This window comes from Lemur catta, chromosome 15, assembly GCF_020740605.2.
Source record: "Lemur catta isolate mLemCat1 chromosome 15, mLemCat1.pri, whole genome shotgun sequence".
In the NCBI taxonomy this organism is placed as follows: domain Eukaryota; kingdom Metazoa; phylum Chordata; class Mammalia; order Primates; family Lemuridae; genus Lemur; species Lemur catta.
Window position 1 is genome coordinate 25,881,682 of NC_059142.1, and position 23,018 is coordinate 25,904,699.

General features: G+C 38.8%; 2 protein-coding genes across 15 annotated transcripts in view; both read left to right on the forward strand.

The window, feature by feature from the left end:
* The window catches only part of PPM1D (protein phosphatase, Mg2+/Mn2+ dependent 1D), a 57,457-nt gene extending 53,206 nt beyond the window's left edge, over positions 1-4,251 (forward strand). The window contains exon 6 of the mRNA XM_045525583.1: positions 2,774-4,251. Coding sequence (XP_045381539.1) covers positions 2,774-3,331 — 558 coding nt within the window. The 3' untranslated portion in view covers positions 3,332-4,251. The remainder of the gene's footprint in view (positions 1-2,773) is intronic.
* Positions 4,252-14,796: 10,545 nt separating this feature from the next.
* The window catches only part of BCAS3 (BCAS3 microtubule associated cell migration factor), a 553,048-nt gene continuing 544,826 nt past the window's right edge, over positions 14,797-23,018 (forward strand). For all 14 annotated transcript variants that reach the window (XR_006728831.1, XR_006728832.1, XR_006728830.1 and 11 more), the window contains exons 1-3: positions 14,797-14,895; positions 16,215-16,302; positions 20,472-20,526. Coding sequence is in view for 11 of the 14 variants with exons in the window: in XM_045525584.1 (XP_045381540.1) it covers positions 16,220-16,302; positions 20,472-20,526 (138 nt within the window). In the remaining 3 variants the exon portion in view is untranslated. The remainder of the gene's footprint in view (positions 14,896-16,214; positions 16,303-20,471; positions 20,527-23,018) is intronic.

Genomic DNA, 23,018 nt, shown 5'->3' on the forward strand with positions numbered 1-23,018 from the left:
AGGCACAATTTGTAATTAGTTGTTTAATATTGGATTACAGGATAGATGGAAGGAGAAAGTTGATCTCTGAAGCAGTGAACTTTTTTAAAGTATGTATTTTTAGGAGATAATCTCTCAATATCACATAAATGTTTTGTGAACATGCAAGGTTTAGCAATACAAGTTAATCTGGGGTGAGTCTTAAGTCTGAGCAGTTGCCTGTGCTAACAGATGCAGTGTATTCCCACAGAATGCCAATAAAAAGAGAAGGAAAAGGAAAAGTTCAAGGAGGAAGTGGGGGAAGAGAAGCCAGCGCACCTGTAGTGTCAGAATAATAATCTATAAATTTAAAAAGACGCAGCAAAACAGAAATTTTAATAAATTGTTTTAACTCTGAAATTGTCCCATTGTTCTTTTATAAAGGAATTCCACCAAACATCTAACCTTGTTATCCATGCTAGAGCATTATGTTCTATTCCAATAAATAGCTTGATTAGTACCTTTTTTTTTGTGCTTAAAATAGTAACATGTGATTATCTGGCAGTAGGAAACCTTGTGCTACAGACCTTATTTGTTGCCTGGTCTTGTTGCACATCTTTTTTCTATATTAAAGCAGCATGAGTTCTTGGTTAGTGATTACTTACTACTCATATTATTTTTCTGTGATCAGCCAGAACATGCTTGTGACCCAGTTAAACATTTAAATCAACCTAATGCAGGGGCATAAACTCACATACAGCTATCATTGTTGGTATTATTAAAAGCTATATGTAAATATTCTAGAACAGAGACTGTTCTGCTATCCTTATCTCAACACTAGTGCCTTAATTTAAAGTAAAGTTGCTGCCCAATATCTAGTCAGTGTTAAAACAGGCAAGCACAATCAGCCTTTCACTAAACCATGTAGTGTATAATAAATGGGCTAGTGGCTCCAAAAACAAAGAGTATATTTTTAATAAAAAAGGGAAGCAATGTATTAGAGGCAGTACCAACTTAGGAATTCTGTGTCCTTTTTGCATCTCCAGCTTTAATAGGACCTAAAGTCAATATATTTTTTTTTTGATAAAGCATGTTTGTGTCTATGGTTAGATTGAAATACTTTTAAAAACAAGACTCTGGATACCTTTAATTTCTCTTTTAATTCTAGACACATTAAAGTAAACATTCTTAGTATAAATATATTTTTATGCAACACTTTTTATTTATTTTTATTTTTATTTTTTTAGAGACAAGATCTCTGCTGCCCAGGCTGGAGTGCAGTGGCATGATGTGGCATGATCATAGCTCACTGTAGCCTCGAACTCCTGGGCCAAGATGATCCTCCTGCCTCAGTCTTCTGAGTAGCTGGGACTAATACGTGCCACCAGCTACTTTTTTAACCTTTTTTTTTTTTTTTTTAAGAGATGGGGTCTTGCCATGTTGCCCAGGCTGGTCTCAAACCCCTGGCCTCCAGCAATCCTCCCAGCTCAGCCTCCCAGAGTGCTGGGATCATAGATGTGAGCCACTACACTCGGCCTATATAGCACTGTTTATAAAGGGGTTTATTCATAGGGGATTTTATATCAGAGGAAGATGTCTTCATTTACTATTCTACAAAAGGGTTTGCCTGGGCTTTTCAGAATATATTAATATTTTGATGAATTTGATTGAGTGTCCACTTGAGGGAAATGTTACACACTTGGAGGAAGAGGTAGTATTTATGCTTTAACTATGACCTTGGGAAATTGTTAAGACAATGATTTTATAAAATATAACTACTTTGGAAGATTTAGGTTTAATAGGAAGAATGTTCTTATCTGTCTGGAGCTAGGAGTATATTCTGAGTATTTATAGATCTAGAGCACTACACTCAAAGTAGTGGTACATATCTGGATCACCATGAAGCTTTTTAAAAACAATAAAGTTCCTCAGGTGATTCTCATTTCATTAACTGAGAGTTTCCCTAACCATTCTGAGTAGGGTTCAGTATTTCCGCCTTTTCCTATTAAATACTTTTCTCAAATCACAGAACAGTATCTAGTGTTTGTGGGATGGGTGCAAAACAACATTCATCTTGAGTTTCCATTTTGACATAGTTGCTTCAATGTTGTACTTCACATTTTACATACTACTAAATCTTCAGAAATTGGAATTTTGGAAGTAGGAAATAAGCCTAAAACCTACAAATTTGTCACTTATCCTAGTGAAATCTCCATCCCCCCCAATGGTTAAGCTAACTATGTTTTAATTACCAGAATATTAGGATGTTGTTAATGGCTTATTAAAACAACTTTTTGATGGTACCTACAGAAAATATAAGGCTTTTGTGAAAAATAATTGGAGCTATTTCATCAGCTTTATGTTGTCAAATGTAAAATTAAATGTCAAATGCTTTATTGTCAAATGTAAAATTAAAATGTAAACAGAGAGTGTGATACTTTTGATCTTCTTCTTGTTTGAGTATAGATTAGGATAGTGGCAGAGTAAATATGAGTCCTTTAAAGTATCTCATTTTTTGTTATCTGCCAGTGGACAGAAAATACTTAAGATGACATGAATGTTAACCCACTAGAATAGATTATTTCATCTATTACCCTGAAGGCAGAGTTCATTGTCACTGTTACCTTTATATTGCTGCCTTCTCACCCAGAATCCCCCCATAAAACCTTGCACATAGTTCAATAAATACAGTGAATGAATGAGTGAATGCAGACTATGTTTTTGCCATCTTAATGTTTCATAATACCACATGTCATGAATTTGTTGAGTTCTTCAATAAATTATTTCTTACTTGTTTTACCTTCTTATCTTTCAGTCACTTGAGGAGGATCCGTGGCCAAGGCTGAACTCTAAGGACCATATACCTGCCCTGGTTCGTAGTAATGCCTTCTCAGAGAATTTTTTAGAGGTGCCAGCTGAGATAGCTCGAGGGAGTGTCCAAGCTGTAGTCCTACCCTCAAAAGATGCACAGCCACTTGAAGAAAATTGCGCTAAAGCCCTGACTCTAAGGATACATGATTCTTTGAATAATAGCCTGTCAGTTGGCCTTGTTCCTACCAATTCAACCAACACTATCATGGACCAAAAAAATTTAAAGATGTCAACTCCTGGTCAAATGAAAGCCCAAGAAATTGAAAGAACCCCTCCAGCAAACTTTAAAAGGACATTAGAGGAATCCAACTCTGGCCCCCTTATGAAAAAGCATAGACGAAATGGCTTAAGTCGAAGTAATGGTGCTCAGCCTGCAAGCCTCCCCACCACTTCTCAGCGAAAGAACTCTGTGAAACTTACCATGCGACGCAGACTTAGAGGCCAGAAGAAAATTGGAAATCCCTTACTACACCAGCACAGGAAAACTGTTTGTGTTTGCTGAAATGTATCTAGGAAGTGGGGTTTTCCAAACTTAGGTCATAAGAGGGCTGTTTAAATTTGGTGCCGAGGTTGAACTTTTTTTAAGGGGACAAAATTAAAAGAGTATACAGTTTGACTTTTTGGAATTCAGCAGTTTTATCCTGGCCTTGTATTTGCTTGTATTATAAATGTGAATTTTGTAGGTGTTAGGGTATAAGTTGCTGTAATATTTGTGTAAATTTGTATGCTTCACACAAACTCAGTCTCTTACTCTGATACACAGTAATTGTGACAACAGGGCTAAATGTTTTAAAAAATCAAAAGATTCTATTAGATTTTAGAGAAACATTTAAACTTTTAAAAATGCTTATTAAAAACTTTGTATAAGCCACTTGTGATGAAAACTGCGCAACTTTTTAAAGTAAATTATTATTAAGCAGACTGGAAAAGTGATGTATTTTCATAGTGACCTGTGCTCCATTTAATGTTTCTTAGAGATTACAAGTGTCTTTTAAAAATTATTTTTTATTTCTAATTTCATAACTCAGAACTAAATTTTTCATAGACGTGTTGAGCCATGCTAACGTAGCTGGATGTTAGTCTTGTCCCAATTAAAATACTATGCAGTATTTTTTCAGTAGCATTTTTCTAAAACATTAATCATCAGGTGTACTCACAGAATCTTTGGCGTAGAAGGAGGTATGTTTACCTAAAACAATGCCTTTTTTACTCATCCCAGACCAATGGCATTATTAGGTCTTAACGTAGTTTACCCCCTTCTAGTGTTTGCTTAAAATATGTGAAGTTTTTCTTGCTATTTCAATAATGGATGGTGCTGCTAATTCTCAACATTTCTTAAATTATTTTATATCATACAGTTTTCATTGATTATATGGCTGTATGTTCATCTAATAAATCAGTGAACTATTCCTCATGTTGCTGGATTTTTGTTGTTGGTTTGTTTTAATGGTATGTACAGATTGAGTAGCCCTTATCCAAAATGCTTGGGACCAGAATTGTTTTGGATTTGGGATCTTTTCAGATTTTGGAACGTTTGTATTATACTTACTGGTTGAGAATTCCTAATCAGAAATTCAAAATGCTCCAGTGAACATTTCCTTGGAGCATAATGTCAGATCTCAAAAAGATTTGGATTTTGGATTTTTGGATTAGGGATGCTCAACCTACATTCTGTTGTGCTATGATTGTGCTTTTGAGTGACAACTTAAAATACATATAATCTTAATTTTTACACTCAATTTTTTAATTTTAATATAGCATATGTTGAAGTAAACTAATTATCTAACAATAAGAATGTGGTTAAGTCAGTTATAGCTTATAAGCACTTGATAAAATATTATATAACAATTAAAAATCAATAAAACACTGTATACTTTGGTAATACAGGAAAAAACCTACAAGAAATTAGTACTAAAACATGAAGAGTATACAATTTTGATGTGGTGAATTATGTTTTACAGTGAGATATTTAAAAAATGTTAAAATTTGGAACAAGACCTCTCATTGAGAGAGTAAAGAGTTAATTCATGTATTCAATATTGTGCACCTATAATGTACTAGAAACTGCAGTTGGAAGCATACTAATTTTCCATTGCAGGATTAATTGAGAACCAGTAATCTAGATGAAATGTGATTTGTGGTTGGTTTTAAAGAAGATTTTTGGATACTGAAGAGTTTGTTTTTCAGATATTTCCAAGATAGACACATAGCAACTAGCAGACACTTCTGGAGTCAATTTATTGTGAAGGGCTTTTCCATTTTTTAGACCTGTGATACCATCCTAGTTGTACCAAGTAAAAATTCAGCAAATCTGAATGTATATTAAAATCCATTTAACTACTTTTCACCATGGTTATAAATAAAATAATCTAACCCTACACATGAAATTAAAATTTCCATTTGATTAGAGTAACAGATTTTGTAATCTTTATTTTTCAAATCAATTTTTAATGTAAAAGTGTCTTAGCATTAATTCTTTCCTATATCACATTATTTCCTAGTGCAATAGAGTCTAATTCTATACATATTAGTACCTATCTAATATTGGAAATGGTTTTAGTTTGAGACACCTTAACTGTAATTTTTTTTTTGGAGACTGGGTTTCACTTTGTTGCACTAGGCTGGAGTGCAGTGGTGTGATCATAGCTCATTGCTGCCTCAAACTGCTGGGCTCAAGCAATCCTCCCACCTAGGTCTCCTGAGTAGCTGGGACTACAGGCACACACCACCATGCCCAACTAACATTATTTTTTGTAGAGACTGGGTCTCACTATGTTGCCCAGGCTGGTCTTGAACTCCTGGCCTCAAATGATCCTCCCTCAGCCTCCGAAAGTGCTGGGATTACAGGTGTGAGCCACCATGCCTGGCCTATATCTACTTTTTATGGGAGTTGAAGATGTCTATGTAACACAAATTAGTAGTATAATACATAATGGGAAATTGATGATGTATAAAATCATGCCTAACAAAAAGCCTCCCACCTCGATCCCCAAAGTAGCCAGCCTTTCCTCCCCAATTTTTTGTTTGTGTAATCCATGCAGACATGTAATGATACATGTGTGTATCTCTTTTTTTTTTTTTTTTTTGAGACAGTCTCACTCTGTTGCCTGGCCTAGAGTGCCATGGCATCAGCTGAGCTCACAGCAACCTCAAACTCCTGGGCTTAAGCAATCCTTCTGCCTCAGCCTCCCAAGTAGCTGGGACTACAGGTATGCGCCACCATGCCCGGCTTATTTTTTCTATATATTTTTAGTTGGCCTGCTAATTTCTTTCTAATTTTAGTAGAGACGGGGTCTCAGTCTTGCTCAGGCTGGTCTCGAACTCCTGACCTTGAGTGATCCACCTGCCTCAGCCTCCCAGAGTGTTAGGATTACAGGAGTGAGCCACCGCGCCCAGCCCCATGTGTGTATCTCTTAAGCTTATGTCTTAAAGCTTTTTCTATATCAGCACATCATAGAGCTTCTTTAGTATTTCATTCTATGGATACAAGTTGTTCATGCCATTATTTAACCATGTCCATACACTCTGGTTCTTTTTAGTACTTTGGAGAAGATAATTCTTGATCTATGTATCTTATGCCTCAAAGATTAAAATATGTATCAGTTATGTATTCCTACATATTATAATACCTCAAAATTTAGCAGCTTTAAACAAACATCTCAGTTTCTGAGCCTCAGAAATCTGGGAGTAATTTAGCTGGGTTATAGTCTTACGTGGTTGTAGTCAAGCTACCACCCAGGACTATAGTCATGTGAAGGCCTAAATTAGACCTTCCCACAAGGCTCACTTACACAACTGTTGGCAGGGACCTCAGTTTGATGCCACATGTGCCCCTCCACGGGGCTTCTCACAATATGGCAGTTAACTTCCTCCCAGAGCAAGCAGTACCAGAGAGAGCAAGGCAGAAGCCACAGGTATTTTTTGTAACCTAGCCTCAAAAGTGTCATATCATCAATTCTGTATTTTATAAGTCACACGGACCAAATCTAATACAATGTGGGAGGCCCCTTCTTCATTCTTGATATTCTAAGTTCTTGATATTCTAAGTTTCCTTATGATATTTTTCTTTTTGATAGAGAGTCTCGCTTTGTTGCCCGGGCTAGAGTGAGTGCCGTGGCGTCAGCCTAGCTCACAGCAACCTCAAACTCCTGGGCTTAAGCAATCCTATTGCCTCAGTCTCCCGGGTAGCTGAGACTACAGGCATGTGCCACCATGCCCGACTAATTTTTCCTATATATTTTTAATTGTCTGGTTAATTTCTTTCTATTTTTTTAGTACAGACGGGGTCTCACTCTTGCTCAGGCTGGTCTCGAACTGACCTTGAGTGATCCACCCGCCTTGGCCTCCCAGAGTGCTAGGATTACAGGCGTGGGCCACCGCGCCTGGCCTCCTTATGATATTTTTTAACACTTTAAAAAATATGCCATTGGCCAGGCAAGGTAATCCTAGCACTCTGGGAGGCTGAGGTGGGAGGATCACTTGAGCACTCTAGCCTGGGGACCAAGGGAGACTCCAAAGAAAAAGCCACTTCCCTCTGGCCTCCATGGTTTCTGAAGTGAAATCTGTAGTCATTTAAATTATTCCTGTGAAGGTCATTACATTATGCATTATTTTTTCTCTGGCTGCTTTCAAGATTTTTTTTTCTTTAGTTTTTAGCAATTAGGTTATGATATGTCTGAATGTGGATTTCTTTGGGGTTTTCTGTTTTGGGGTTTGCTGAGCTTAAATCTGTAGGTTTATGTCTTTTACCAGACTTAGGAGGTTTGTAAGCTCTTATGTCTTAAATTTTTTTTCAGCACATTCTTTTTCTTGTTTCCTTTTAACTCTTTGTTTTTCCTTTTGCTAGAACTTTTTTTTTTAATTTTCATTTTGTTCCTCCTTTTATCTTTGCTGTCTGTCATTTGGGTATTGGCATCTGTTGGTTATTTTTTCCATGTGAATCCAGATTTTCCTGGTTCTTTGCATACAGTGTAATTTTGGATTATAGCCTAGACATTTGACGATTATATTATGACATTTTGCGTCTTGTTTAACTCATACAGAGAACACTGTTATTTTTAATAGGCAATTAATCTGGTTAGGTTCATGCCACATGTTCCAACCCTCTGTGGGCTGTGGTTTTAATGTCAGTTCAGTTTCCAAAGCCTCTGCCATTGTGTAATTTGTAATCTGTCCTTTGTGTGCATCACTCTGTGGATGGTATGGGACGTGGGCAGTGATCTCTCTTGCTAGTTCAGTTCTCAGTGTCTTTGGGATGCTGATTAGGATCAGATCCTTGCTTAATGCACTCTATGGGGTCATCCCTCCCACCCCAGCTCTTCACTCTACAGTCTCCACAGTACTTTCCCTTCCCTGGGACTCCATTTAAGTTCTCCGAGCAGAAAGCTGGGCCTTTAAATACCTCCTAGTTCCACCACTGTGCCGGCCTTCAGTTAAACAGCTTAATATAATATCTTTGTGTCTCGGTCCTCATCTGTAAAATGCAAGTAACACTATAATGACTGGTATATAGAGCTCAGTGAATATTACCTAATATTATTTTTATTAAATGCTTAGCTTATCAAAACTGTTACTACAGATCAGTTTTCCCAGATTTTAAGATTGTTGTCCAAAAGACCACCAGGACAGCTGACTACTAGAAAGAAGAGCTTTATTGGCCATAACACTTTGCAAACCAGGAAGATACGGTTTCTGGCATGGGCTGAAGGTGGTTTCTCTTCAAAGAGGGAAAGGGCAGGTTGGTTTTTATGCCACCTGGGTTCTGTATTACACAATAGAGACACACATGTTCCGCAGGTTTGGGGGAAAAGCTATACATATTTATGAGGGGGTTGAGCACATGTGCAATGGGTAAACATATATGGAACATACTTCCCATGTTCACTTTGGGGTGGAGTTTGAACATTAAAATGAGGTGGAATTTGGCTCCTTATATAAAAAGCTGAACCACAGAACACAAAGACAGTTTGTGCACAGTTTCTATAAGCTGGCTGAAACTGGCTTGAGGTCTGCAGTTGCCTATCAAGAAAGAATATTGTGTAAACTACCCAAGTGCCCATAAATACGTGAGTGGATTAATAAAATGTGGTATATGTATACCATGGAGTTCTACTCAGCCACAAAAAACAATGGTGATCTAGCAACTCTCGTATTATCCTGGATAGAGCTGGAGCCCATTCTACTAAGTGAAAGAATGGAAAAACAAGCACCACATTTACTCACCATCAAATTGGTATTAACTGATTAACAGTTACGTGCACATATAGTAGTAACATTCACTAGTGTTGGGCAGGTGAGAAGGGGGAGGAGGGAACAGTCCTGGTTTACCTGTTTTTTTTTTGGTATTGTAAGGTTTTTGGATGGTTGGCGCCAGAGAAAGAAAGACGAGCAGAGTAGAAAGGGGTAAGCAACGAGGCTTTATTTGAGCGCTCCCGGGCGAGGATAACGGGTCCCAAGAGTGGGGCCTGGGCGAGCTTCATGGGTCCAAGAAGTCGAGCTGCCCAGAAGTTTTGTGTGGGCTTATATATGTTTTAGAGCTGGGGGGTGGGGGTTTTTCAGTTCCTTTACGGTTTTAGGGTAGGTTTTGAGAACTAGGAGGGTATGTATGGATTCCAGGAACTGAGACCCTATCAGGGTAACCATCCAGGTGTGGCTATTCTTTAACTTAGCTGGGCCCTACAGGCATTGTTTTCGGCAGGTCTCATCGGCTTCTTCTTTTTTTCATTAGGGAGGGGTGGGGTGCCTGCCACCAGCCTTACAGGTATAATATTAGTATAGCCTATTTCCATACCTGGTAAAGACAATAAATTATATGGCCATCTATTAGTTTCAAGAGAATGAAAAACTAAAGGAAAATAATCACATGTCTTCAAGATGTTTGGTGGACTTGGGAATGAGCAGAGGGACCCAACATAATAAACAACTACACAGACTTAGAATTTTGAATAGAAATGATGGGAAAATGCTGTTTTATTTATTTTTTAAAATTTTCTTTTTTAGAGACAGGGTCTTGCTCTGCCACCCAGGCTGGAGTGTAGCTGTTTAATCATAGTTCACTGCAGCCTCAAACTCCTGGGCTCAAAGTGATCCTCCTGCCTCAGCCTCTGAGTAACTGGGACTACAGGCACATACCACCATGGAGGGGCCAGGAAAATGCTGTTTTAGAGATCACAGTTATCTACGAATATTCAGGTTGAACAAAAGGCAGGCACTAATTGTAATTAAATAGATGTGAGGTGATATGACCTTGGATTATGTTGGTTTTGCTATTATACAAAGTGTTGAATTCTACTTTTTAGAAGATTACTAAAAAGGTAATGTTCAAAAATCTCAACCTAATGAATGCATCAAAGAAAGTCTATATAGTGAGTAATGTATTTTTACCTCACAATTGGAGGATTTTAGAGAAATGTGAAAGGGGTTTCTTTTAACCTGTTTTTCTTTTTACTTCACTGAAAATTAAAATCTTAATGTTCACCATAGTTGTATGTGAAAGCATATTTCCCCACTGCTGAAATCACCTGATTATTATCTAAGTGTATTACCCAGTGGGCTGGGTAAGCAAGGCAATGGCTTGTTCAAAGCTAAAATAATCATGCCAAAATAAAAACAACGAAGTACACACTGACCTAGAAATTTGATTTGCATTTGGATAGCTCCCTGATTGTTCTCTGGGGACTTTTGTTTTTTGTTCTGCAGGGCCATAGGAGAGGCAGTCTTAGTCATTAGTAATTTATTATAATGAGCCACGGTACCAATTGGAAGAACAAAGAACCCTAGCTTGAAGTTGTTCTTTTCTACTAAAAATGAGTTTCCTAGCTGGAATTTCACAGTGTCAAAAACAAAGAGTTCATTGAAGAGTTTCATCACGTTTCAATGTTTTGAAGTGACTCATGAGCTGGTAATATGTACTAAGCACCCAGAAGTTACTTCCATTCAAAAACATCACCACAAGTTTTATTTTATCTCTATTTGAGGACTCATAAGAAACTATCACACCATCTTTATGGTAAAGAAAATGGAGTACTTAGAACTGGTTGGTAATTCATTTGGAGCATTTTTTTTTTCTTAAGGCAGAGTCTAACTCTGTCCTGGGCTAGAGTGCAGTAGTGTCATCATAGCTCACTGCAACCTCAAACTCCTAGGCTCAAGCAATTCTCCTGTCTCAGCCTCCCTACTACAGGCATGCACCACCACTCCTGGCTAATTTTTCTATTTTTTTCTTTTTAGAGACGGGGTCTTGCCCTTCCTCAGGCTGGTCTTAAACTCCTAGCCTCAAGCATTCCTCCCGCCTTGGCCTCCCAGAGTGCTAGGATTACAGGTGTGAGCCACTCCGCCTAGCCTAAAATTAAAAAAAAAATTTTTTAGAGACAGTCTTGCTCTGTCACCCAGGCTGGAGTGCAGTGGCACAATCATAGCTCACTGGAACCTTCAATTTCTGGGCTCAAGAGAACCTCCTGCCTCAGCTTCTTGAGTAGCTGTGATTATAGGCACATGCCACCAGATCCTGCTAATTTTAATTTTTTTTAAATAGAGATACGGTCTCATGATGTTGCCCAGGCTGGTCTTAAACTCCTGGCCTCGAGCAATACTCCTGCTTCAGCCTCTCAAAGTACTGGGATTACACACATGAGCCATTGTGCCCAAAACATTTGGAGAAATTTCTAACAGGATTTAAGAAGTTTAAACGTATTTACTCCTTATAAAAAGCCTATGAGGCTCATAATTCTTTCTACAATTTACAAAGAATGAAATGAAGGCACAGAAATTTAACCCAAGAAATTTATAACTCTGCTAGTAGTGTTCATCCTATTTGTAAAGGGCACCATTCAGTTGATGAATCCCAGAACACAGGAACCATCCTTGATTCTTTCCCATCATCCCATATTATCACGTTCTTTCAATTCTCTCTTCCAGGCATATTCTGAAATAGACTAATTTTCATCATCTTTATGGCTTCAATTCTAGGTCAAGTTGTAGAGCTTATCTCCCACCTTCTCTATGGAAATAGTCTCCCTCCTTGACCTATAGCTACTACTCTGGTCCCTTCCTCACAACAGTTTATTCTCTATACAGTAGAATGATCTTTAAAAAATGTAAATATGTTCATGGCACCTTCTAGCTGAAATTCCTCCAATAGATTCTCACCCTAGAGTAAAGTTGAAACTCCCTGTAATTCTATACAAAGCCATATTCCATCTGGCCACTGCTTACCTCTCCTAACTAGTTTGCAAACATTTTCTATTTAGTTCACTTTGCTGAAACCATATTGGTTTTCTTGTTTTTCCTCAAAATTCATTTCCCGTCTTTTTTTTAGACAAAGTCTCACTCTGTTGCCCAGGCTGGAGAGTAGTAGCACAACCATAGCACACTGCAACTTTCAACTCCTGCACTCCAGTGATCCTCTTGCCTCAGCTGAGACTATAGGTGTGCACCACCACCATACCAGCTAATTCTTAAATTTTTTGTAGAGATACGGTCTTGCCATATTGCTCAGGAAGGTCTGGAATTCCTAGCCTCAAGAGATACTCCTGCCTAAACTCCCAAAGTGCTAGGATTACAGGCACGAACAACTGTGCCTGGCCAAAACTCATACCCTTCTTAGGGCCTTTATACTTCTTGCTTTTGTTTGTTTTTGTTTTTGAGAACGGGGCATCTATGTTGTCCAGGCTGGTCTGGAACTTCTGGGCTCAGGTGACCCCCTGCCTAAACCTCTAGGGTAGCCAGGATTACTTGTGTGCACCAATGCATCTGGCTGTTCCTTTTGTCTGGACTGATTTTTTCCCTCAGAGTAGCTTCCTCATTTCATTGAGGTTTTTGTTCAAATGTCATCTCCTGAGGGTCTTCCCTGACCACACTACCTAGAGTAAGCCATTTCCTACCTCTATTTATGTTTTTTTTTCTTCCTAGCATTTTACACTACTTGATTTTCTCTGGTTTTGTGTTTATTTCTGTCTTCCCACCAGGATGTAAATACTCTGGTTGAGGACAAGTATATTGATTTGTTGATTTGTTCATTACTGTATCCCCAGAGTACAAGATATGTCTAACACTTAATAGGTATCCAAACATTTGCCAAATGAATGAATGAACTTGTGAACAAGTGTATCCTTTTTGGTTTTTGTTTGCTTGTTTTTTCCATAACTTTGTAGAGGAATAGTCAAAGAGTTGTGGAACTTAACAATGCATATAAAACAGCTATTTAAACTGAAAAACGTCATGCAAATGCTGGTTATCCCATTTCTATAGATTATTACCTATTGGTCATCTCTGAACTTCCTCTTTATTAGTGCTCTGGATCCTGGAAAGCATAAGAATATTAATTATTTAATTCAAATAAGTCTGAACTTTTAAATATCTGTTGTGTTCAGGGCTGTTATGTGTTGTGGGAGATTCAATAATGTAAAAGCCTTAGTCTATTAATACCTAGAGGAATTTAACTTTCTAGTTGGGGAAAAATGAGATAAGCACAAGAGAAACAATCAAAAAACTTTTCAAAGACAACAAAGAAGTAAGCCAGTGATAGCAATAAGAGCAGAAAGAATTCCTTCTTTAGAGAGCTTAATGTGTTAAACAAAAATTATAGGAGGCTATTGTTTTGAACTAAACTCCTGCACTAGTCCCCAATAAACCAGACTAATAATCAAATTATAGTCACCTACGCTCACCAAATCCAAACTGAGTTGTTATCTGGTCTTCCAAAAACAGGACAGAGAGAGAGAGAGAGAGATCACCAAATTCCCAAACAGGATAGTTTCAATCTTCAATTGGCATGATCATGAAGTTCGCCTTTTGACAAATGTAGTGAGCAAATCCTAAAAGCTCCTTCATGCTGGGAATTTGTGGGGAGGAAATAGATGAACATTCATAATCCTTTATTAACCAGAGTTCAAACATGAGGCTGATAAATGGAACACTTTTCGAATTCTATTTACTGGCAGTGACTGAGCATCTAGAGCAAATGGGTGGTTTCTTGGCTACAGCTATTTCCATATCTCTATCTACTATCTCTGTTTATATTTACATCTATATTTATATTTACCTCCAACCCCTGATTAACTGTGTTATTTCCCGGGAAGTAGTTTTTCTACTAAATTTCCCCCTCCCCCTTTGTGCTAAGACATTTTTTATTTTTATTGCTGTATCAGCCAATTCGTTACAAACACCATGCCAATTAAGCTATACTCTCATGGGACTGTCATTAACATTAAATTTGATGATACATATTAAGTATTGTATATGAGATATATGAGGGATTGTGCTGAACGTTCAACAAATCAATAAATATTCTTCTTATATAAGAAATGTTAACTGATGAAATGACAACAGCGAGATCTCCAGCCTCAGAGATACGGGAGATGGAAACTGAGCTAAGGAAGGAGACAGGCTTGGTCTACAAACCTAGCTCAAAAAGACAAGACTAGCGGTCGCGTTCCTTACTCAGATTAACACCTTGGCTGACCACAGGCGCGAGCCAGCCTAGGCTCCCGGAAGGTAAACACATTGCAAAGGGCGGGGCAGAAGGCGGGTTGGGGATGGATGAGTGGCCAGCTGAAAGTGATTGGCAGCTGCCATGTCCACGTGCTTTGAGTTTCGAACCAGGTGTCGCGAGAATTCGATGTAAACAGACCAGACTCCCTGTCCGGCTCCCGACCTGAGATGCTCAGATGAGGTGGACAGGAATCTGGGGTATGTTGCTTTTTGTTGTCAAAGCCACGAAGGTGCTGTCTGCAAAGAAAATATACATGCTCGTTAACTCCTACCCACCTGCCTGCGTTCGCAACCGAACCTGAGGTCGGCTTCACCCGAACTTACATACTGTTGTGTTTTCCCTCCAGGCCCAGCGGATTGGACAAATTCAGGAGGCGGGTCCGCCTCTTTTCTACTTGCTGGTTGGCGAAGCTGACCTGCAAGGGCGGTGCCCGGCCGTAGCCAGTTTGCTTCTGGGATTGGCTAGAGGGCTGGTTCCGCTGAGGCGTGGTAGGAAGTGGCAGCCGTCAATCACGCGGGGAGACTCCAAACAGTGAGCCTTGAGCTGGAGAACAGCGTTTACCGGCGGGGCGGCCGGTGAGAGGGCTGGTGGGGCTTTGGCTTTGGGGAGGCTTGGAAGGGACGAGGGCCAGGCAGCGTGAGGGGACCCGGTTGGGCTGGCAGGAGTTCGACGGGGGAGAGGTGTCGATACTGGAGGGGGAGGGGAGAAGGGCAAGGGGCCAGAGGGCGGCCGGGGGCAGCGGTGGCTCCTGTTGGAGGTTAAGTGGGTAGCGCTGTGCCGGGTGTCTTTCAGGAGAGTGGGGCCTGAGGTGCCGGTGAGGGTGGTCCTCAAGAGACAAGGCCCTTAAAGGACAGGGCTTGGGAGACTGTGGTTTGAGAACGAAAGGGTGGGATGGAAATGAGAGGGCTGAGGGACTGGAGGTGAAGGTACCCCCTGAGGAAGGGGTAGCGGGGCTAGTTGGGGCAAAGAGTATTTTGGTTGGAGGAGGTGGGGCTCACCAGGTTGGGAGTTTTCAAATAAGGTGATAGAGTGCTCCCTACTTAGAAGTGATTGTTTTAGTTGCTTTCAAGATTAGGTCCAGGTGTGGGCTTTCGTGTCAGAGATCTTTAATAGTGTTGTCAGTCCTCTTTTCATCTTAAGCAAGTAGCCTCCATGCTCTTAAAACCTCCTCAGTGATTCAGAGGCTCATTACACGTTCTAGGATCCGGATTTATTGATGTGACAGGAAAGTATAAGGGGCTTCTAACATCATATAAGTTTATGTTACTTATTTGACTATTGGTACTTATTTGACTTATTTGTTACTTATAATTAGGTTACAATAGCAGGGGGGGTTAAAAATATTTAAATTCTGGCTATGCAATCTGACTCATAGATTCCCGGAAGGTTTAGTTGGAAGGTAGAGTGGTATCAAGTCACTGTTTCATTGGGTATTGAAATATTGTACCATGTGTATTTACACTATCTCAACGTAAAATTCCACTAATTTCCTATTCCATGATCTGTTTATGTTAACAACAGACTAAAAGTCTAGCAAGAGCCTTCACTGGTCTTGTGGTTCTGAGGCCTGGTCCTATATATAAAACAAAACAAAACAAAAACCAGAAACCAGTGCTCACTTTGGCAGTATGCATATATAGTAAAATTGGAATGATACAGAGATTAGCACAATAAAAATATTTTTAAAATGCAAAATAAAAATACTTCATAATTTGAAAATTTAAAATATCTAGTTCATCCTCTTCTTTTCCCTTTCTGGTTAAAAGGACCTGCTGGGAAGTTTTCCTACATTTTCGGTATTCTTGACAAGGGATCTCTAGTGAGCAACCATAAGCCTTCTTCCCTACCCCCAACAATAATGATCCATTTTTCTATCTTTTTCTTCTGGAAACAGGTTTTATGAATGAAGCTATGGCTACAGATTCCCCTAGAAGACCCAGTCGTTGTACTGGTGGAGTTGTGGTTCGCCCCCAGGCTGTCACGTAAGGACATTTCAGATAAGCCCAATAGCTGAAGAAAACATTGCTCAGAATAATAACTAACATTCAGGTTTTCTTTTTGAACAGTGATTACTTTGCAAAAATCTCTTAAATTTTGGGCTGGTGTGGTGGCTCACACCTGTAATCCCAGCACTCTGGGAGGCCAAGGCAGGTAGATCATTTGAGCTCAGGAGTTCGAGACCAGCCTGAGCAAGAGCGAGACCCCGTCTCTAAAAATAAATAAATAAATTTTTAAAAAATCTTTTAAATTTTGGCTTTAAAGGATAAGTAAATATCATTGCCAAAGCCAACTAAAAGGAAGAATTGGAAGGTTAAGTTGAGGTATTCAGCATATTTATAGTACATGAAGAGCGCTATGCTAAATCTTAAAGAGCAGTGGTTTTCAAACTCCAGGTTTAACAAATTAGTGGACCATTAAATCAATTTATTATTTATTTATTTTTTTTTGAGACAGAGTCTTGGTCTGTCACCTGGGCTAGAGGGCCGTGGCATCTGTCTAGCTTACAGCAACCTCAAAGTCCTGGGCTCAAGCAATTCTCCTGCTTCAGCCTCCCAAATAGCTGGGACTACAGGTGCATGCCACCACACACAGCTAATTTTTCCATTTTTAGTAGAGATGGGGTCTTGCTGTTGCTCAGGCTAGTCTCAAACTCCTGAGCTCAAGTGATCCTCCCACCTTGGCCTTCTAGAGTGCTAGGATTACAGGCGTGAGCCACCATGCCCGGCCCATTAAATCAATTTAGTGGGTCAGGACAATATTTAGAAAAATGAAATAGAATAGAAAATATAGCTGGGAGCTAGTATCGTTTTGTGACATGCTTGTAGATATATACATATATATGTATATATTTACTAGATCGTGATGTAAAATGTATCTCTTACTCCAGGTTTTAGTCAGAAAGTTTCAAAGTAAGTCATAGAGAGTACTTTTCTATATTTTAGGCATTCTTTGACAAAGAATGTCTATACTTACTAGGAGTTTGTAATCCAACATGACTTAAAGATATATGTACTTGAAATCAGTATAATCAGTAAAAGATAAAAGATGCCAGAAAACCAGCATGAGGATTTAGAGGGAGTATTTTAGTGGAGTGATCAGAAAATGTTTCCATAAGAAGGTAATATTTATAGTGTTTCTTTAAAGCCTCAATAGAATTTGGGCACTTAGAGTCAAGGATACATTTTAGGCAAAGGGAATAGAATCCCTTTCCCAGATGTGGGAAAGGCCAGCTATTTTTATAAATGAAATGTGGTCCTGATATAGGGAAGTTGACCTATTTACAGTAGATTGGGATGGGCAATTAAGACCCTCTACACCTGGCTAAGGAGTTAAAAACTTGTTTTCTGCCTTTTAAAATACTCTTGTGGGGGTTGGGCACAGTGGCTCATGCCTGTATTCCCAGCTACTTGGGTGGCTGAGGTGGAAGGATTGCATGAGCCCAGCAGTTCAAGGCTGCAGTGAGCTATGATTGCACCACTGCACTGCAGTCTGGGTGACAGAGATCCAGTCTCTAAAAATAATAGGTAAATAGATTTTAAAAAGTCTCTTAGGGAAATTTTGGATTATTTCCTTTGGGCAGTTTAGCGTGTTTCAAAAAGATCGCCTTCTCAGACTAACAAAAGTTCATGTATAATATGAATATGATATTTTACCATAATATGTCCTTTTTCCCTGCTACATTTCTCAGAGCTACATTTCTTTGATAACTATGGACCCTGGCAACAAATTAAGCATGTTAATAGCTTTGAGTTAGGTAATGTTTTAATCTCCATTTTACTGGTGAGGAAACCAAATCAGAGAGATTAAGATATCCTTGGTAACAGCAAAGAAGGGGAGCCAAGATCAAACCCAGGCAGTTTGTCTGTGCACTTATATAGTATTCTATGCTGTTTCACCATAGGGTATTCAAAATGTATTGCATTTTGTTATGTGATACATAATTTTAGTGGTTTTAAAAAATCATTCATTCTTTCAGTGTTCTTTTAACAAATAATGCTTCAGCATCTACTCCAAGCCTAAGGGTTGGCTTTATGGCTTATAGATTCTGGAGATACAAGGTAAATAAGAGGTAAATAAGAGAGATGGATTCTTTTGTGTAATGGAGCTTACACTCTAGTGGGGAAAATATTAAATAAGTAAACAAGCAAAATAATTATAGGCTGTGACCTTGCACAGTGTGCTATGATAGAGAATGACAAGGGGCAATCTACACAGTGGTGTTGGAATGTCTCTCCAAGGAGGCAACAATTAAGCTGGAGATCTGAAAGGAAGGGAAGAGTATATATGAGAAGGAATATAGGCAGAAAGAAATGTGGTGTAAAGGTGTTGACTCAAAGAAGAGCTTGGTGTATTCCAGGAATTGAAGTTGCATACGGCTGAAGCAGAGTAAGTTAGAAGAGTGGCAAAAAAAAAAAAAAAAAATGATACTAGAGAGGTAGGCCTAATCTTTTTTTTAGGCTTTATCAATTATCATAGGTCTCTAAGGCATATTTTTTTATAGGATTCATAAAAATTCATAATATCTCTTCTGTAATTTTTCACATCTCCTGAAATGAATTTGACTTAGTATGTTGAAAAAATTGTTTTTCTTGGTTAGGCATGGTGGCTCACGCCTGTAATCCTAGTACTTTGGGAGGCTGAGTTGGGAGGATCACTGGAGACCAGGAGTTTGAGACCAGCCTGAGCAAGAGCAAGGCCCCATCTCTACAAAAAATAGAAAAATTAGCTGGGTATGGTGGTGTGCTCCTGTAGTCCCAGCTACTCGGGAGGCTGAGGCAAGAGGATGGCTTGAGCCCAGCAGTTTGAGGTTGCAGTGAGCTACTGCACTCTACCTGGGATGACAGAGGGAGACTCTGTCTTAAAAAAAAAATATATATATATATATATATATATGTATGTATGTGTGTGTATGTATATATACATATATATGTGTATATATATATAGTGTCCTTAACAATGTTATTTTTTCCCTCACTTTTATGCATTTTAATATTTTCCCATGTCTTTTCTGTGCCAAAAGTTATGTGAGTTCTAATGCGTGCACCTGCAGCAAAATGCAGATTTGTTTGCTACATAGATATAAGGGACTAGGTTCATAACCAATTTAAACACTAGCTCACTAAATACTGAATCATCAGCAACTGTTTTTCTTGCCCTAACTAGGGCGTTCTCTGACTCAAGAGGAAGGTCCTGCCTTAGCCAGGTCTTCCATCTTGTTGTCACTCCTTCAAATACAAGTTAGAAATTATCTGTCAAATTAGGAGAGCTTAACTTTTTTTTCATTTTCTTATAAACTGATACCACAGTAAGCATGACTTTTAAAAAGAGATAATGTTTAAAAGGCTGAGCAGGCCGGACGTGGTGGCTCACGCCTGTAATCCTAGCACTCTGGGAGGCCGAGGTGGGTGGATTGTTTGAGCTCAGGAGTTCGAGACCAGCCTGAGCAAGAGCGAGACCCTGTCTCTACTAAAAATAGAAAGAAATTAGCTGGACAACTAAAAAATATGTAGAAAAACTAGCTGGGCATGGTGGCATGTGCCTGTAGTCCCAGGTACTCAGGAGACTGAGGCAGAAGGATTGCTTGAGCCCAGGAGTTTGAGGTTGCTGTGAGCTAGGCTGATGCCACGGCACTCTAGCCCAGCAACAGAGTGAGACACTGTCTCAAAAAAAAGAAAAGAAAAGAAAAGAAAAAAGGCTAGGCGCAGCGCACAGTGGCTCATGCCTGTAATCCCAGCACTTTGGGAGGCTAGGGTGGGAGTATCTTTTGAGCCCAGTAGTTTGAGATTGCAGTGAGCTATGATGACACCACTGCTATCTAGCCTGGACAGTAGAATGAGACCTTGTCTCAAAAAGAAAGCAAAAAAACAAGCACAAACTAACAACAAACAAAAAAATGAGATAATGTTTAAAAATGTTAAAAGCTCAGTTACATTTGATAACATATACAAAGACTCATGAAACCAGAAAATTGTTTAGCAGAATTATCAAGTGATAAGAGTTGGCCTTTTTTCCCCCTCCCTCCTAGCCACCTGACCTTTTTATTTTCTAGTTTTAATATTATGAGTGACTTTGTTAAGGCTTGTAAATAGAGTTTTTTCATAGTCTGTATTAAGGTCTCATGATAAATTTTATCCATTTCACCCTTTTCCAGAGAGCAGTCTTACATGGAAAGTGTTGTGACTTTTCTACAGGATGTTGTGCCACAGGTAAGTGTCTATGTGTGATTTTGGAATAGTAGGTTTTACCTTTGTCCAGGGAAGCTCTGAAATGTTCTGTTTTCTAAACTCGACACTAGCATCAGCAACTTCAGAAAGGCTTCTGATGTTTTAGCCTCCTGAGCATTGGTAGGGTGGAACTATACTTCTTACTATGTAGATGTGCCTCAGGGTTGTGATGACAATGGCATAACTATTACTCGATAGGGACTTGCTCTCCTGAGAGGAATCAAGGTGAGATGTTATTAGAGAGTTTAGATTTGGTACTTTCTAATTGGATTCTATTTCTGAAATTTTTATCTTGTCCTACTTAATTGTTGCCTGTCTAAAGTGAGAAAAGCAATGTACACTCTGTACTTTATTTACTAGATATTGACTAAATATTACACCTGAGCATAAATCTACATCTCTTTTATGTTGTCAGTATTTTTTTGCCAACTAGTGTATTCTTGGTGCTCTAACTTAAAAGAAATTAAGCCCCTTACTGTTCCCTTTATATAAATGTGAGCCTAAAGAATGAGAACAGCCTTACTGGGATCATCTAGTATACTATCATTCAAACTTAAACCTAATTATCACTTGGCACACTTGTTAAAAGTGGTAATAATTTCCTCTCTCAGAGAATAGAGTCTGACACATTGGATTTGAGGTTGTGTCCAGTAACTTTTGTCTATCATAAGAATCTCAGTTGCTGCGCCAGGGTAAAGAAAAAAAAAAAAGAATCTTAGATAATTCTTATGAAACGGTAGCTTTGGGAAACACTGTTCTAGTGAAACTACTCAAGAAAAAGTTTTCCGGACTTTCTCCTTATGGTTATGTCAGTCTTCCTTGACTGCTGTGGTATCTGTAACTGTACTGTTCAAAAAAGACATTCATAGAATCAGTGTCCCAGCTTTATAAGAGGGGCCTAGAAGACAAAGTGCCATGATAACATAGTGAAGGTAAATTAAACCTAGTTGGGGGACATCAAAGAAGGTTTAATGAATGAGATGCCATTTGAATTGAGACATAGAGTAGAATAAAATCTAACATTGATAAATTGAGTGGGTATGTGATGAGGACAATGGGGATCATAGTAGGTGTTTGCTTTATTAGGCAGAGAAGTTATAACTTAATATTTTGTACATTGGGCTTAGAGCAGCTTAGTGATTGAGAGCACAGACTTTGATATTAGATCTGGCTATATATTTCAGCTCTACATCTTACTAGCTCTGGACAAGTTACTGAACTTTTTGAACATCAGTGTTTCTATGCATAAAATGGGGTTAATCATTGTATTCATCATAGGTTTGTTTTGAGGCTAAAGAATGTCATGTATATGAAGCATAAAATAAAGCAAAGGAGGTAGTAAGTACATCTTACTAGCTCTGGACAAGTTACTCAACTTTTTGAACATCAGTGTTTCTGTGCATAAAATGGGTTTGTTTTGAGGCTAAAAGAATGTCATGTATATAAAGCATAAAATAAAGCAAAGGAGATAGTAAGTAGTCTTTGTTGGAGGCAGCCTGAGAAGCCTAGAGATTCAGGGCAGAGATGTAGATTTATGATGTACAATCAGTAGTCTAAATGATCAGATAAGCTGAAGACATTACAAGTTCTCAGTGACAGAGTCACTTTAGGAGCTACTCACCATATATTGCTTAGAAAGCAATAATAGGAGTAACTTTTTGTTGTGTTAGACATTTTCTTTACTGTTTGAGTGACATGAGAACTGTGCTTTCTGTTTTTTTTTTTTTCCTTTTGAGATGGTGTCTTGCTCTGTTGCCCCAAGCTAGAGTGCAGTGACATCATCAAAGCTCACTGCAACCTCAAACACCTGGGCTCAAGCAATCCTCCTGCCTCAGCCTCCCGAGTAGCTGGGACTACAGGCGCACACCATGACACCCAGCTAATTTTTCTGTTTTTAGTTGAGAATGGGGTCTTGCTCTTGCTCAGGCTTGTCTCCTGAACTCCTGGCCTCAAGCTCTACCTCCCGCTTTGGCTTCCCAAAGTGCTACGATTGCATGCATGAGCCTCCACGATTGGCTGAGAACAGTGCTTTCTGATCTCTTTTTCCTGACATTTAATTCAGAATCCCACATTGGTACTTTGTGGTCAGACATTGGAAAATGATATTTTCTGTTGATTGGGAATCATCAAATTCATGGAGCCTAGAAATTATTCTCTGCGTCTGCAGGTGTGCTAAAGAGAGAAAATGTTTTGTTAGACTGGATAGCAGCTTCTTTAGTTAACATCCATTGAGTTAATTCTAGTTGTGATAGCATCGATGACTGGTAGTAGCCCTTAGGTATGTTCTTTGATCTAATAATTCCACTTATGAAAACTTATTTTAAAAAAATAATTCAACAAAGGAAAAAGTTAAAGCTCAGAACTTTTCAGTGTGTGTGAAATTTTTACATTTTCAGTATAAAACGTTGTAGACAGCTCAAATGTCAATTAACAGTTAAGCAAATGGTGATTTATCATGGTTGCTATAGAATAAT